Raw genomic sequence first — 16,330 nt, 5'->3', positions numbered from 1 at the left:
TTCCCTACAAAGTGTGTGGTCTGGGTCCATTCTCTGCGTGTGTGCGTGTGTGTGTGTGTGCGTGTATGTGTGTGTGTGTTCGCCGATTTGCGTGTGTGTGTGTGTGTGTGTGCGCGTGTGTGTGAGCGTGTGTGTGTGTGTGCGTGTGTGTGTGTATGCGTGCGTGTGTGTGTGTTCGCCGATTTGGTGCTCTCCGCCACTGTCCTGCGAGCCTTAAGATGAAGTGTGTAATGTTTGGTCAGTGGGATTTGTTGTGTGTGTTTAAGGGATTCGGTATCGCCTAATGGGAGATTATGTTCCTCGGACTGTGCCGTTGAGCAAACACACGAGCCATGAGAATTGGTCCGAACAAATACGACTCCCAATTTCACCACATTTTATTCTTGACTTTGGCATTGTGCGTGCGGTTTTTCTTTTTCTTTTTAGACTTCTTTTTTATCCGAGGCTCTTACCCATTCCCGAGAAAAATAACTTGAGTATCAAAATGTAATGAAATTCTCTTTAAAGTGGGCCTCCAGGAAAGCAGTCGTCAGCTCAGAATGAAACGAGATGCAGACGTCGGAGTGCGTTGGAACATTTCCTGCAGCAAAACAGCCATTTGTGTTTCTCAGTTCCTCCCCAGGAACATTCTCCACCTCGCAGCCGAAGCTGGAAGGAGGAAATTCAGCCGTTTATTGGCATAATGAGAGATGTTTGGAACACACTCAGCCAGTTTTGCTGCAAGAGCGGTTTGAGTAATTTCTGTGGAAGTGCTTTTCCGTTTGAATCGTGCATTTCTTGTTTTGTGGCGGAGTAGTTTTAAACAATGCTGCCCTTATGCAAATAGACTGTTACCATAAACACCTCGAGTTTTATAGTGATAATTTCTCTTATAAAGGGACTTAATGTCTGAATGTGGGAGTTCAACGAAGAGTGGAGTGAATTCGGCTCAAAGTATCAAGATAATTGAGCAACTATCCAAGCTATTATCCTTCTTGACGTGTATAAAAAAATCACATTTACATGGCTCAGTGGAAAGCTTTCTGACATTTAAATATGAGTATGTAACTGGTGTAGTACTTTAGTGTCACCAGAAAATGCAGGATCAAACTGTAAAACTTTAAAGCTGCTGTGTACTGCTGGCACCTCTCCACCCAACGACCTCCAGCACCATTTCTTCCCTGATTCGGAGAAGGTACTCTCCCTTTTTCCACCTCAGGATCACGCAGACTTGTAGGTGCTGATTCTTCACACTCTGCTGTGAACTGCTCCAGGGAAACCAGAGATCCAGATTTGATTAATCTGACAGACTCATATCTTCTGCTAAAGGTTGAGGACACCATAACAGATCCCATCAACACCTTGGCTGCAACTAGAAACATTGTGAGTCGATGATATTGGGGGAGTCAGTGGACTTCCCAAAGAACATTGCTGAAAGCTTTCAAATCCCCAAGATGCACGCAAACTGGTTGGCCGAACTCCCATGCATCCTCCAGGACCTTTCTTAGGGTACACCACTGACCCAGGGTTCTACAACTAGGACAGAAAACATACTGCTGCTCCTGAATCAGAGTCTAGACTATATCTGGCTGATTTTCCTCAATAACCCCTGATTGGACCTTACCTTTGAGGCTTTGGAGTACGATTCCCCTTATAGTTGGAACGGACCCCATGGTAAAGGCTTTTTAAATAGCGGGACCATAACCTTGGTCTGCCAATCCAGGGTATCTGCCCAGACCGCACTACATCCATAACCTCAAGGAACTCTTGACGAATCCTATCTTATCTCATCTTTTTTGGAGCCTTGCCAGATTTTTGCCCACTTCTGTCCCGATTTGAGGTCAGCAGCATCTCTACCATAGACAGTCTGCTGTCATTGAGCGTTGAAGTCCAACCAGCAGAACCTGGGAGTGCCCAGCAAGCTTTCCTCTTTTACCATGGTGAACCCCAATGTACAGGCACCTAGCTGGGGGCAAAAAGTATCCCAATGCCCCTCAGCCAGGCCAACCCCAGGGCAGAAGAGTGTTCAGCTGCTCTTAACGAGACCCACGCATCAGGATGAGTCAGACTATATCTGAACTTCACACACCAGCTCAGAGAGGTGACACTCCACGCTCTGAGAGCAAGTTTCAGTAGTTGAGAGACAAAAGCCACTTCCCAGTGGGAAGGGGTTATACTACACCAACATCCGTAATTACGTGTGCAGGCGAAGGAACACTTTTCAATCAGTGTTTCTAATCTCAAGAGGTCTTTGCAGCCTGTTGTTACTGAAGTAGTTGTAGGAGTAATTGTAGAGACAGCTGCTTTTTAAGAGATTTTTGTTTTGTTTGACTTCTCTTTAAGTCTTTTACCATTCAATCCAATGAAATGTTTTTTTGAACAGGCCTTTTGCTGTGCAGGTACCTTCTTGAACAAAGTGATGTCTTTAAAATGCGTATCTCAGTCTCAGTGAGTCTGTCCATCTCTCCCCAACCGACCCGTCTCGCTGTTTGTTGCTTCTTGCTCTCATAAAGGCCGTTGAGTGACCTCATTCTGTCTGTGATCCCCACTGTTCAAGGACATGATGGCATCGTAGTCACACAGACCCTACCACACACCCGCATAGAATGTTTGTCAGACTCTCAGACCACCTGTCTGATCACCTGACCAACTCCCCACGTAGGCCTGTTTAACCTCTGACCTCCCCGTGTGCTGAATGCACAGCAGAGAGTCAATCAGCACAAAAAATGCCACAGATCTGGAAGCAAAAATAGAAAATAAACATTCAGGAAAGAAAAAAACCCTGTTTTTGCCCAAAGATCCCAAAGACCAAACATTTTGGATGTTTCTTTTTGATGACTGAAACCGAGTCGGGTGTTTGGTGGCTGTGACAGCTCTGGGGTTGTTTGGCCGTCTCTGACTTGGTGGTGTGGAATGTCTGGTCGATGTGTTGGCATGCTGTATTTGCTCCAAAACAGTGTTTTTATACCTCAAATGATGATGAAGTCGTGATTTGTGACATCTACACCGCCTGGCTAAATCGTCACATCCCTTTAACTTTCTCTCAATGTTACGACAACAAACTTAAATGTTTTTTATTAATAGATTTTCTTGAGATGGATCAACACAAAGTGAGGTGGAAGGAAAATGATACTTAGGATTATGACTCAACTGCAAACATACCAAGACATGACTGTCTACCTAAGCTGACCAGCCAGCTGGTTAGAGCTATAGGAGCCCAGAAGCTACAATGCATTGCTTAATATCAAATTATGTTCGCCTTTTCCAATGCCCTAGTCAAAGTCCAGGCCTGTTTCAACTGGGCATTGTGGCAAGACTTGAAAACTTGATGTTTACTGATGTTCACCAAACAAAAATGAATGGCGAAAAACTTAAATCCGGCAACTTCCTGAAGACTTTCAGCGTGACTGCAGCCAACAACGGTGGAATTGGTTGTTGTTGTAAATGTATTAAACCATAAATGTATTAAATTCCCTTCCACTTCACAATGAATCATTCCCTTTGATTCATTGCCACATAAAATCCTAATCTGATACATTTCCGTTTGTCGGTGATATGGACTATTTCAAAAATGTTCAAGGGGTGTGAAAACCGCTGCGAGGCTCTATAGATGTAGATCTGATGCTGACATATCACTGTGATCGGCTAATAAGCAATGTATACTTGTTTTACTGACACTAAATTAGATATAATGAATAGGAATAACAGAGTCTGTATCAATATTTTTGCTTAAAACAAGACTCTTGCCTGTTCTGTACTCTTCTTTTTTTTTTTAAACCCCAAATAGCTAAAATGTTGGTTTTTAACCAAAGTATTCCCTTGAGGCTGCCAAAACTGATCTCTTTATTTTCTCAACTTCCATCAATGTATCACATTGTGCCATTCTGGGTGTTTGAGGTCAAAAACAACCGGCGGCGGCTATAAAACTCGTCTTTCCCGGGTCTTGCCATTTCGCCAGAAGCCTCGGCAGACCTTTTGTTGCAACCAGAGAAGCTAACCGGAGAAGCTACCCCCCTCCCCCGCCCACCCCTCTGGACCCTCCAGTCGTTGTGGGACAAAGAAAAACAATGGAGGAGAGGGAAAGGAGTGTTGGAGAGTAACGTGTGGAAGAGGGTTCCAGAGTGTGGATTATAGGTTCTTGTGTCTTCCATTGGCGTCCGGTCGCTGTGGTATGTGCTAATTACAGCCCGGGAGAGGCTCGCTATTGGGAGCAGGGAGAAGCTGACCGAGCTTAGGGCCTGAGGAGACGCTGCATGAGGACACTTCCTGGATCTGTGGACTCCTCAGACATTGCTCAGGATGTGACGGATGGCGTCTCTCCTCCATCTCAACCCTGGTAACAAAGACTGTATGATATCAGAGTCTCATGATTGCCCAGGAATGCGCTCGTGTTCACCATCCAGGGTTTCCCCCCCTTTGTGCAGCTGTGGCTTGCTGCTCTGCAGATGAGATGAACTATGGAAATTATATGTTTTCCTTGACATTGTGACATGCTGGTTCAGCTGTTTGCTGTCAAGGCTATGCACGTCGATCAACTGACTGCTGGTTGTGATGAATGTTAAACTACATTGTTTTCAGGGGTGGGCAATATGGACTTAAAGTTTTATCGCAGTATTTTGTGGTAATATAACGATAAAAATGATAAGAACTATTTATTACTTTTCTAGCTGCGTTTGATTTGCTCACATAATTGTGCAAATTGGAACTATGAAAATAAATCTGCTTAATGGAAACATGGCAATTTTGAAAAAAACTCACATTTGATAAAGTTTTCACAATTAGCAGAGGATGTTGCTACTGACGGAAAAGACGGAGAATTGGTAGGAGGATGACGGCGTGGAACAAACTTATTCACATGTGATTTTAATTGTTATTTAATGGAAACTACAAAGTTGCAAAATGTTTTTCAACATTTGCAGAATATGGACAAAGTTTTGCACACATCTATAGATGATTCGTAGCTAGTATTGCTGATTGTGATGAGTGTTAAATTGTGTTGTTTTTAGGAGTGGGTGATATGGACGTAAAGTTTTATCATGATACTTTATGCTAACTATGAAAGTAATGTGAATTATTTGTTACTTCTTTCTTAGGTAACCATAGCTGTGTTTCCATTGACCATATAATTCCACAAATTTTAATTACCGAAATAACGGAAACGCTGCAATTTTTGATAAGAAGTTTTCACGATCCAACAACTGGATGTTACTCCTGGCGGAAATGACAAAGAAGATGACAGGAAGTAGTGGGAGGATGACGCCACGACTTGTTCATATGTGATTTCAACCTCGCTTCTCATTTAATTTAAACACCGTAATTGTGAAATTGTGTTTTTCGACATGCTGACAAAATTTTGAGCACATTTGTAATGGAAACGCAGCTGGTGACTGCATGACGCTGCAGTCATTACCCCACAACATATCCATGTGTAATACACTTCTCTAGAACACTATTCACATAAAGAAGCATGAGTTGCCTCACTAACCTGCACACAGTGACTACGTTTAATCATATTTTCAAACTTTTTCCATCAACAAACACTGGAAAAAGTAGTAAACCTTACAATCCCAACAATCCCAGACAGTTTTGAGGGATTTAAACATTACCTGGAATTCATCCTAACGATAAATCAAAATTCTTATTGCAATAAGAAATTTGTCACGATAAATGATACACGATAAAATAAATGCCCAACCCAGGTCTTTTTTTTCCCCAAATACTGCTGGTGCTGATTTCTGTCCCTGTCTTCTTCTGCTCTTTTGTCTTCGCATGTTTCCTCCCGACACCAGCAGGACTGTTTCACCGTGGAGGGAGAAGACCTGAAGCATGACTTTGAGCGGCTGCAGCTGGCCATGGAGATGGTCGGGTTCTTACCGTCCACTCGCAAACAGTAAGGCCGAGGCGTGACCCCCGCTGACCCGCTAGGATATTAAATCAACCTGTAACCCTCCCATACGTTTCTATCAGCCTGTGTCAATTTATTTACGGCCTCTCCTCGACTCACGTCGATACCTCAGCGGGACGGGTGGGCTGGGAGCGATCGACAAGCGATAACAAAATGGCGCATTTCTTGTCAGGATTTTCTCCCTGCTGTCTGCCATCCTGCACCTGGGGAACATCCGTTACAAGAAGAAGACCTACAGGGACGACTCCATCGACATCTGTAACCCGGAGGGGCTGCCCATCGTCTCAGAGCTGCTGGAGGTCAGCAAACGCAGATTGGAAATGTTTTTGTTTAGTTCATAGTGTCAGGAAAGTCACTGTTTCAGAAACATTCTAGATGCACAAGAAACTTATTTATGTCACTGCTGTGTTTGCTGTAACACCCAGAACCAGATTTATAAGAATGTGGGCTTAAGCCGGTTTTGGTGCCTTAATCACTAAAGAAAAGCAAATTACATCAATAGATGTGAACTGATGAATGGTAAGTTTAACACATCCTTTAGCCATTAACTCTGATGTTCCTAAAGAAATTGTCCAGAGAAATCAAGAAAGAAAAAAAATTCTTCATAAAGATCTCAAAATATTAATATAACTCACCTGATATCTGTCCATGAGTTTGATATGAAGAAAAATGTTTTCAAAACATGCATTCATTTAAAAAAAATTTTTTTTTTAATTGTTGGTGCCCCCTAAAAAATTGGTGCCCTGGGCTGCTGCCCTTCCTAAAGTCTGATCTGAAAGCGTTTAACCTCTGCTCTGCTGCAGTTGTTGAACGCTGCTTGAATGTGATTTTACCACCTGAACGCGAGTTTTTTTAAATAACTAAGCTGTTGACAGCAGAGATGAAGAGGCGCTTCAGGTCCCAGAGAGCCGTCCAAACATCCAGGGATTTGACAAAACGTCGTTAAAGTTCGGGTTGTTTTCAGACGGCTGCAGCCGAACATCAAGCTTATCTTTGACTCCACTTGTTGAAAACATCAGGCGCTGATATCAGCTGCTAACATGCTGTCAGCGCCTGTGTTTGAGCACTGATTATAGATTACTTTAAGATGGAGTTGAAATGATTGATCGTAATTAATTAAATAATCAACTAATTTTGTAAACAATTAATCGTCCATAAATAAAAAAGTCTGTTTGCTAAAAAAAACCCACTAATTACACCAAAACTATCCAAAAAGCTATGCATTTTTCTAATATTGTACTAAATGTATTCTCAGTTGGATTTCTAATTAGGTGACTCCTGAAGGCATGCAGGTTACATGTGACTTTATTTATGTGTATCAGAGTAAAGGAGGCTGAATCAGGCCTGGGCAATATGGCATAAAACTTAAATTTCTTCATGTTTTCATACCAGGTTAGATTTTTATTCTCTGGGGGTGAGGGGGTTCTAAAAAAGAAAGTACAAATGATGGAAAATATTTTCAAAACAGAGTTTTCAGTCACCCCTTTCTGTGAGTTGTGCAAAGGAGTATTAGGGCCAGGCTGCAACTATTATTGTATAATTACGAGGATACAATCCTGATATTAGCAGAAAAAAAACGTGTTCTTACGGGAAGAACGAGAAAAAAAGGCTTTTAGTAACCAAAAATGAACAATAATCTCCAAACTCTAGGTTGAATGTGACTGCATGAAACGCTTTCTAGATCCGTGTTCGTGGTCATAATGAGGCGACCACCAAGCAGTGTAAGTTCTGCTCTAAAGCTTTGCGTTCCTGGAAAAGTGCAGCCATCACTTCCTCAGCACGCGCCATTTTTCTTTCTAAGGACAAAAGTTCAGGTGAAGTTCCTTTCTTCCTCTCGCCTCATAATGAGGTTGTAGATGTAAAAACTAACTCCGGCCGTTAAAAGGCGTCAGTCCTGCTGCTCCTGAAAGAGTCTCAGGTCTCAGGCTCCTCTTTCTCTCCGTTTGTTTCACCCGCTTCCTTTCATCCCTTTCTGTTTTTTTCCTAAACCTGATGAGTTTCAGTTTAGCAACCGTGTTTTCTGTGAGCTAATCAGTCTGCTGTGTGAGTTTAGTCTGCTACAGACCTGTTATCTGTCCGCAGGACGGAAAAAACAGCTCCTGGCCCGGCCCGACAGGCCGCGCAGTGTTTACACGTCTCTGTGGCAGGCTGCGGAGACGCTGAGATCAGACCGCGCACGCACACGCCGACTGAAGCCGTTAGCCGGACGCGCTCGTCGAGTCCCAAACAAAGCAGCGTACCGAGCGTTGCCTGTCAACATCGCCGCGGGGATGTTATGACTGCGGAGAGCATGCCAGGGTCCCAGCATCCAGACTGGACTCTCTGACCCTCCACTCTTTCTCTGTCTCAGGAGATCCAGAGTGGCATTGACGTAAGCCGAGCCACATGTTGGCCACATGCTCAGGGGCCGGAGTTTTAATTTCCAACTTATTTAGACGTCTGTCAGCCCGCACCGAGGCAAAGGCCCATTGAGACGTTTGGAGCTCGCTTCGAGCAACCATTGAGGAGACGACGCTTACAGACGCGTTATGAAGCCGTAGAGTCAGGATAGAGGTTTTCTTTTTATTTGTTTTGTAAGGTTTTTTTTACAGAAGGAATGTTTTAAGACAATTGTTGACTGCAGTCAACCAGTACTTCAGGTATTGGGTTTGCTTTCGCAGCAAGAGCCTGCTTGGTTTGGATTTCCTTTTTCCTTTTTTATAAATGAAAACTACATTTTCTTTTCACTCAGGTGACCTTTGTGTTGTATTAAAATATGATTATCTAGAAACATTTATTAGTGGAACAAAAAGAAAAACATCAGAAGTTAAAACAAAAGCTAATACTTTTCTTTGAATTATGATTCATGACCAATGGACTAGAATGACAACAGAAATTACTGTTTTCTGCAACTTAAAACTCACGAGTCGTCCGTTTTGGTTCAATGTGTCAAGCGGATGTGAACCAGGGGACTTTTTTTTGTCCTTTCTGAAAGGGTAAGAACTGAGGTAAAAGGAGTTGACTTGGACTTCCTGCTTCCTGTAGAGGCAAATCTGGAAGAGGAAGTGTGGCTCGTGTGGGCCGACGGATTGCTGTCAGACCTGATCCGAGGTTTGAAGTTGACTGATTGGCAAAAAGGGTTTCAGTGCAGAGTGAAAACCAGAGGGGTGACACGTAGCATCCGTAAGATATAGGGTTGCTCCTGATTCAAGGAGTTCAAAAGACTTTGGAAAGACTGGAAATAAAACCTCCAAACCAGAGCTTGTAAAACTCCTGAGTGTTGAGCTATTAGGGCGGTGATGATGGCAAAACGCTAAGCCTGTTACCAAGCAACAAAAACTCGGAAACGTAGCGTCTAAAGACCAATCACCAGCAAGCAGAATGGGCTTTGCTCCTAGCCGAGGGATTACCAGGCAGTGTGAAACGAAGTCTGATTATACCACCCCCTGTGATTTACTCACTGCACACACACGCACACACACTCCTCCAGTGTCCTCAACCCACTTCTGTCCCTATCAAAGCCCTTCACCAAAATGGACCCCTAATGGTGTTAACTAAAATGCCAACACACTCTGTTTCTTACATGAAGACATCAGAGATGAGTCCACACAAACACGCAGAGGCTGAGCAGCAGCTGTTGGTCTCTCTCCCATAATCCCTGCCGATGGAGGAGATGTGTGCGGTGACATCTGCTGCTCCCACTGTGGCCCCCGTCGTCAGGGCCCGGTCCGCTGCAGGCCACATTCAATTGTCCTACATGCGCACAGAGCAGCGCTCACAGGCTAATCTCGGTCAGCGGCGTTAGATGGAAGCGCTGTGGCTTGGGTTTGGGTTGAGGGTCGTTAACATGACCCTTAACGACCTCCAACGTGACGTTAAGGGTCACAATGGTGACTGATATGGAAAGAACTACGTTTGAGGGCATTTTATATCAAAATCACAAAGTGATAGACACGATAAAAACCTAAAGCTAAAAGAGAATCACTGTTTAGCTGTTACTGACCACGCTGGAGGAGCTGCAGAGGTCAGATGGGAGAATCTGGGTGTTTTCACCCCTGATGGTCCAGTAAACTCGGTTACAACATTTGTTATACCTTCAGCTGGTGTGGTTTTCTTTCACTGAGTCAAATGATTCAATTCCTTTGAAAATCCTGTTCACCCCCTTTCGCCTGTGGTGGCTCTGCACCTAGAGCCACTGCAAGAAACGACAAAGAAGGTGAACACAACTTCCTTCTTCAGAAAATGTAAACAAAAATGAAGCGGCGTCAGATTTCAGTGGTTGTTTGATTTCTCTTTTTTCTTTTGAAATGACCATGACCCGTTTCTCTCACCAGCTCTAGACTCACGTTTGTTTGGTTGTATTTACCCAGACTGCCTTGCGCTGCAGTCCACTTCCTGCTTCTGGAGTGGATTCTGAACTGCTTCCGTTCACATATGCATTCAAACCGCACCAGAGTTCACTTCAACCGGACAGAGAATTGGGGATAGGAGGATACAGAGTTCTTCGTTTCGGTCTGCATCAGTTTGGTTACGCGTTCACACCTCACCAGATAAACTGGACTTTCTAGGCAGTCGAACTGCAAATCGATTAAAGTGAACAAAACAAAACCGGTGTGAATTCAGCCTCTGTTTTCAGGAATTGAAGAAGGGAAACATCTAAAAATCCTGCAAGACTCCGGATCATAAGTAGCCCACATCTGGTTTATCTCAAAGCATTTAGAAACGTACACAAAAAGACTTGCAGCTGTAATTGCTGAACAATTACAGCTGCTTTATGTTCTGTCTTATCAAATCCAAATAGAACGCATTAAAGTCGGGGCTGGTTTTATTCATCACTGTTTGTTTTCCAGGTGAAAGAGGAAATGCTACTTGAAGCCCTGACGACCAGGAAGACGGTGACCGTCGGAGAGAGGCTCATCGTTCCCTACAAACTGGCAGAGGTGATTCTTTCTGTGAACGCAGCAGCACCACCGTCATGGCGGCGCACCACATTCCTAGCATCACCACCAAGAACCGAAAAGAGTTTAAATGCGGCAACATTTCGTTACGAACTGTAGGGGAGGTTAGTAGTTCGTGTGTCAAAGACTTGGTGCTTGTCTGAGGAGTTTTGTTGTGGCATTCCCCCGGCCCCCGCTGCCTCTCTCGGTCTCTTTGATGGGGGTCTCTTCCTCTGCAACTTCCTGTTTCCTGTGGAGTAAAGCAGCAGTGGCGTTCCTAAACACACCAGCCCTGTGGACCCGCAGTCTGTGCAATATTAAACCTCCTGGGTGCCTTGGTTGACCCAGATCGACTCTGGTGACGATTATCACTGGACATTAACGTTCAGCTCTCTCCGTTTATCCTTCTGCTGCTAAACGGTCTGAAGACGGAGAACCTGAGCTCATGTTTGTGGCTGCTGGGTCTTTTGTCTAAGGAAGGAGACATTAAATGTAGATTGCCTGTTAGCCATCCCAGTTACAATTTAGCTCAACAATAGTTTCCCCTGTCATCCCCCCACCACACACACACACACACACACACACACACACACACACACACACACACACACACCTCGCCATAGTCATGTGCTCTTTTCTTAGGAATGTGCAACCTCCACTGGAATATACAGCACAGAAGCCAGAAACCAGATTCTTGTTCAGCATGTCTGTCTCTCTCTCCGTCTCCGTCGGTCACACACAAATTCACTTTTTCCAAAGTGGTGCGTAGCAGAGGCTCCGACGATTTAATCAGAAATGTGACCTTCTGTACTGTGTGTGTGTGAGAGTGGCCTCTGTGATAAACTTTGTACCGAGGCCTCTCGTGAGAAAGGTTCTCATGGAGAAGGTGTTGGCTAGAAAGTAGAGCGAGTGAGATAGAGAGGCAAAATTAATAATAAAAAAAATAAAAAAAATACCAGAACAGTGGTCTGTTTTTTTTTTTGTTTTTTTTTTAGATTGCTGGTCATTTTCATTAGCGCCACTTGTAAAGATATGTAATTAGGTTTGTAATCAATGCATTGCACTAACTAAGTCTCAAGCTGAAAAATTTAGAAAAAATTATTTTGTTCTTAGTCACAGTGAAAAATATTGGGAATTTTAATCCTGTGTTTTACTTCTTCAGTGTTTCAAGGGATTTCTGATTCGTAGTAAACAGTGGAGGGGACACTTCTGCTAATGTGCTAACAGCAGAGCTAATGTTTCACTTAGCGCTTTTGCTAACTTTGAAACTGTTGAGCGCACTTGACTTCCTCTAAATAAAAATTTCCAAAACACTAATTTCTGAAAAGTTTCATTTCAATAAAGTTCGACATTTGCATTAAAGTTTTGCTTATCAACTGTTATCAATTGTTCAAGTAGCCAGACGTTTATATTCATGCTCTTACTTTGAAGGGGATGATGACTCTGTTTCGTCATATCGTATTCTCTCTCGTTTTTCTCTACCAGTAACATTATTTCAAAAAAGAAATATACAGAAATAAAATAAAACATGAACAAATACAATATTTAAAGGCATTAAAGATATAACCGTTCAAAGGCAGATAAAATGCAAATCGAAGTTGGCGCTTTAGCGTTAGCTTCCAGGTTTAGTGCTTTAGCAATAGCAGAACTAATGTTTGTGATCAGTGCTTTAGAGTTAGCATGACTAACTTTTTGACCTTTTGTTTCCTTGGGGAATAAATAGGATGCGACACAGACACTCCGTTCATTTAGGCAGTGGCAACATGGCTGAATGAGGAGCCATATTTAGCTTGTCGACATACTCAGCAGTAAAACGAAAATCTAGTCAGACTGAAAATCAAGGTATTTCTCCATGGGCCTGGATCCTATAGGGAGAGCATAAGAAGAAACCAGGACTCTGGATAATCTGGAGTGCAAAGAGGAAACTGCATCTCCTTGTTGATAATACAATCATTGTGTGTAAAATCCCCCCAAAATGAAAAGAGGCCAACTTCCACGAATCAGACCATACACAGAAAACGGATTACACTAAAACAGATATTCAAACTGGTCCTGACGAAGAGATGAAACTCACTTCAGGAGTAACGAAAGTAAAAGTTTGCCCCAGCTTGACCGAGGGCCGTGGGAGCGAGTGGAGGCCACCTGTGGAATCCATAACACGCCTGATTTTATACAAAGGAAACGTGGGGGGAGAAAAAAAAAGGAACCTGGCAACAGTTGCGGTCTCTTCTCAGAAATAATTTCTTCCTACTTGGATAAGAATGTTTGAGAAAGTGTGTTAGGCATCTGTCCCATCCACCCACATTGTCTCAGGGAGATTTGGACAGGAGTGTCTAGAGTGTGAGCACATGAACCTCAGCAGAGCTCGGCGATTCCCGAACTTTAGCCAAGAAGCTCGAAACTGGCTGAATCGATCAGGCAGCCTGCTGTTGAGTCAGGCTAAACTGTCCTGTCTCAGTAATGTTCAGGACTCTCTGTATATTTTAACCAGGAGCTGTGCTAAATATAAAGACTTCAAATATATTCATCTTTACTCCAGATGCAAACGTCACGCTGAAATCTTTGACATAACTCTCTCATAGCACTTTGGAGATTATTTTTCTTTCTCTGTGTAGGAAGATGGGCAGATGGACTTGGTTCCTCAATTACCTTTGCTGGCCAGAACTCCAGTTATTTAAAACGGCTTCAAAATCTAAGTGGGCTAAGTATTTTAGATAAATAAATACTGGAATTATTTAAAAAGAAAAAGAAGTAATATTCCTTTAGCTTTGTAGAAGCTACATGCCAGATGCTAGCTTTAACGCCTTTAGCCAGCGTTGTCGTAAGATGCTCAGAATGTTTGCTTAGTGCAAAAATTTTGTTGCAAGACGGTTTTGAAACTTTACACTTACCCATAACAGACGCAGCTCAGCTAACCAGCTCGCTAGCTAGTTTTGTTGCTAATATACCCCAACAAAATTAGCAATATTGAGATATATTGCTAATATTGTTGCTAACTGCTAGCTAGTCTGCAGAGGTATGTTAGCAGCTAGTTACCTTTAGCCACAACCACATCGTGTCATAGAGCCAGTAAACGTGTGTGCACACGAGCCAAAGTTTTGCTTGACAGAAAAGTCCTGCGGGAAAAAATTAAAAAATTTCATGTGATACTAAACAGTTCTGCTAAAGGAAAATTTAAGACCTGAGATTAACATGTTGAAGGCCAAATTACAAATATTTTAATTAATTTAAGAGATTTTAAAACCTTAATATTTGATGAATTAATTTAAGACTTCTTAAAGATGTGTTTGAGATAAGAGTAGAGTTTATATTTTACATTACCAGACAACATTATGCTGATACAGCAACGTTTTCATACTTTTACTGGCAAAAAAATGTTTATCCATATTTAGTTATTCTGAGCGCACATCACCATGGCAGCCAGGTATGAAAATCCTGTTTAGTTGAGAGAATATTTCATGTTCTGCAGCCTTAGAGAGAGAGACAGAGAGAGAGAGAGAGAGAGAGAGGATGCGTCAGAATGTAATTTTTCCTCTGAATCGGTAATTTTCCTGCCAGCTTCAAACAGGTTTCCTGTGAAACATTACTGGTGTATTACGGTGTTTGAACACAGCAGTTCATCTGCTAAGATGATGTGAGCTCGTGAGATATTGTGGATCCGTTAAAAGACGCTCTTAATGTCAGTATAGTAATAGATATCGAGGCGCTCTGTCGACTGCATTAGAGTTCCTGTGAAGAACTGAAGGTGATTCTAACCACAGACCGTTTGCATCACTTCCTGCCTCTTCCTGTGGATCTTGCTCTTATTTTTAAGATCTAACTGTCTTTAGCTTCAACAAGGAAGACATGAGTGGAGAGCAAATCTCTAACATTCATGTGTGAAAACAGGATAATATGTACATTTACCAATCATTAGTTTAGTTAAGTATTAATAACTTTTACTCGAGTCTTGTTAAACTTTTCACGTCGTTTTATAAGAAGTCAACTACAGACTAAATGTGTTTCTGCTCCCATCTAATTATATTTACCTTCCTGTGTGCCTAAAGTCGTCAGACAATCAATAGTCATGACGGGTTGGAAACTTGGTTTAACCTTTTCTTGGAGGCTAAGTGAAGGTATGTGGCGTGGGGAAACAAATCGAGTAAAAACCAGCCTAAAACGCAGCTGAAAGTTGCCAAGCAGTCGCCGTGTCTAGTGTCTGTCGATGAACTTAGAAATTATTGGCTGACAGAGACAATCGGAGTGATAGCAAAGTTTACCTCTCAGACTATAGTTCGTAAAGTGAAGATATTTGTGGATTTTTCATGGTAAATGTCGTTTGGAGACCTAGCAAACCGGCGTCTTGTTTAGGTGTTTACAAGCGCTCTGTGGTGAGCGTCAGAAACTCCCACATTCTCCCAACTTCTTTGCTTCCATGAAACTCAGCCATGTTTTGAAAATATGGTCTTTGCATCAAAGGTTCACTTTGATTGGAAGTGTTTCAGCTGAAGGAAAAATCTGTCATTTGCCTTCAGCCGTATAGAGTGGCGGCAACATCCATAGATAGAAGTACTTCCTGTTTCTAGCAGGCTTGACTTGACAGCTCTTGTTGTTTCAGAAATATTGGTTTTAAAATTACATATCATCTTTGGAAAACCAGTAAAAAGACCAACTGTGATTTATGTTTCACTTTTTTTACACAGTTATGTTTTCTGACTCTAATTACTTAAATCTTACTGATTTAGTTACTGACATAAAGAAGACACACTGAATACCAAATGAAAACATGCTGATTGTGGCGAGATTTTATTGTCTCGTTTATCGAGACAAATTTCCCATTATAAGTGTCAATTAATTGGATTTTATTGTTGTCACGATAAAATCCAATTAATGACATTTAAAACCCACCAAAACTGTTGCTGTTATCTGTATTATTTTTACAATTTTCTCCATTGTTTGGTCAATGAAAGCATCAATGAATTTGAAAATATGATTAGAAGAATTTACCATATTTAGTGAAACAAATCGCTCTACTTTACATGACTGGTGTCTTAAAGAAGCGCATTACAAAAAGGAGGAGTGCAGTTACCTAAAAAAGAAGTAATAAATGTTTTTTATCGTCACTTGTATCGTTATCACAGTCATGCCACAAAACATCGTGATAAAGCTTTCAGTCCGCATCGTCCTCCTCTAAGCGAAGCGAGTCCAAACCGCCTGGCCTCCAGGCCACGTGCAGAGGGAACTCATGCTGCTGCTCAACACCCCCTGTGACTTTCAGACAGAGGAAAAAGAAAAGGGTGGAAACAGAGACAGAGACAAATGACTTCCCCTCCCAGAGCCATATAATTACAAATACCAGCAGGAGCTGGTTTACCGGCTGCAACCATTCCAGTTTACAGTTGTCTCTGACGGAGTCCTATGTTTTTGTTTTTGTTTTTAATGTTCTGTACGTTTCTTGGGTGGCCCTTTAGCAAAACCTGTTTGTTTCCAGCCGTGTCACTTCCTGGTTCTCGGCTGTTCCCAATGTGTTGAATAATTAAATTACACAGCA

General features: G+C 42.4%; 1 protein-coding gene across 14 annotated transcripts in view; it reads left to right on the top strand.

The window, feature by feature from the left end:
* Positions 1-16,330, top strand: part of LOC103152843 (unconventional myosin-IXa-like) — a 141,608-nt gene that overhangs the window by 80,042 nt on the left and 45,236 nt on the right. For 10 of the 14 annotated variants that reach the window (XM_016661468.1, XM_016661463.1, XM_016661464.1 and 7 more), the window contains 3 exons: positions 5,769-5,869; positions 6,057-6,183; positions 10,714-10,803. In XM_016661468.1, the coding sequence (XP_016516954.1) occupies positions 5,769-5,869; positions 6,057-6,183; positions 10,714-10,803 (318 nt within the window). The remainder of the gene's footprint in view (positions 1-5,768; positions 5,870-6,056; positions 6,184-10,713; positions 10,804-16,330) is intronic. The other 4 variants (XM_016661473.1, XM_016661470.1, XM_016661474.1 and 1 more) reach the window with 1 other exon arrangement.

This window comes from Poecilia formosa, unplaced genomic scaffold (assembly GCF_000485575.1).
Source record: "Poecilia formosa unplaced genomic scaffold, Poecilia_formosa-5.1.2 Scaffold330, whole genome shotgun sequence".
Classification (NCBI taxonomy): Eukaryota; Metazoa; Chordata; class Actinopteri; order Cyprinodontiformes; family Poeciliidae; genus Poecilia; species Poecilia formosa.
Note: the sequence above shows the minus strand (reverse complement) of the source record. Positions and strands in the feature narration are given on the sequence as shown.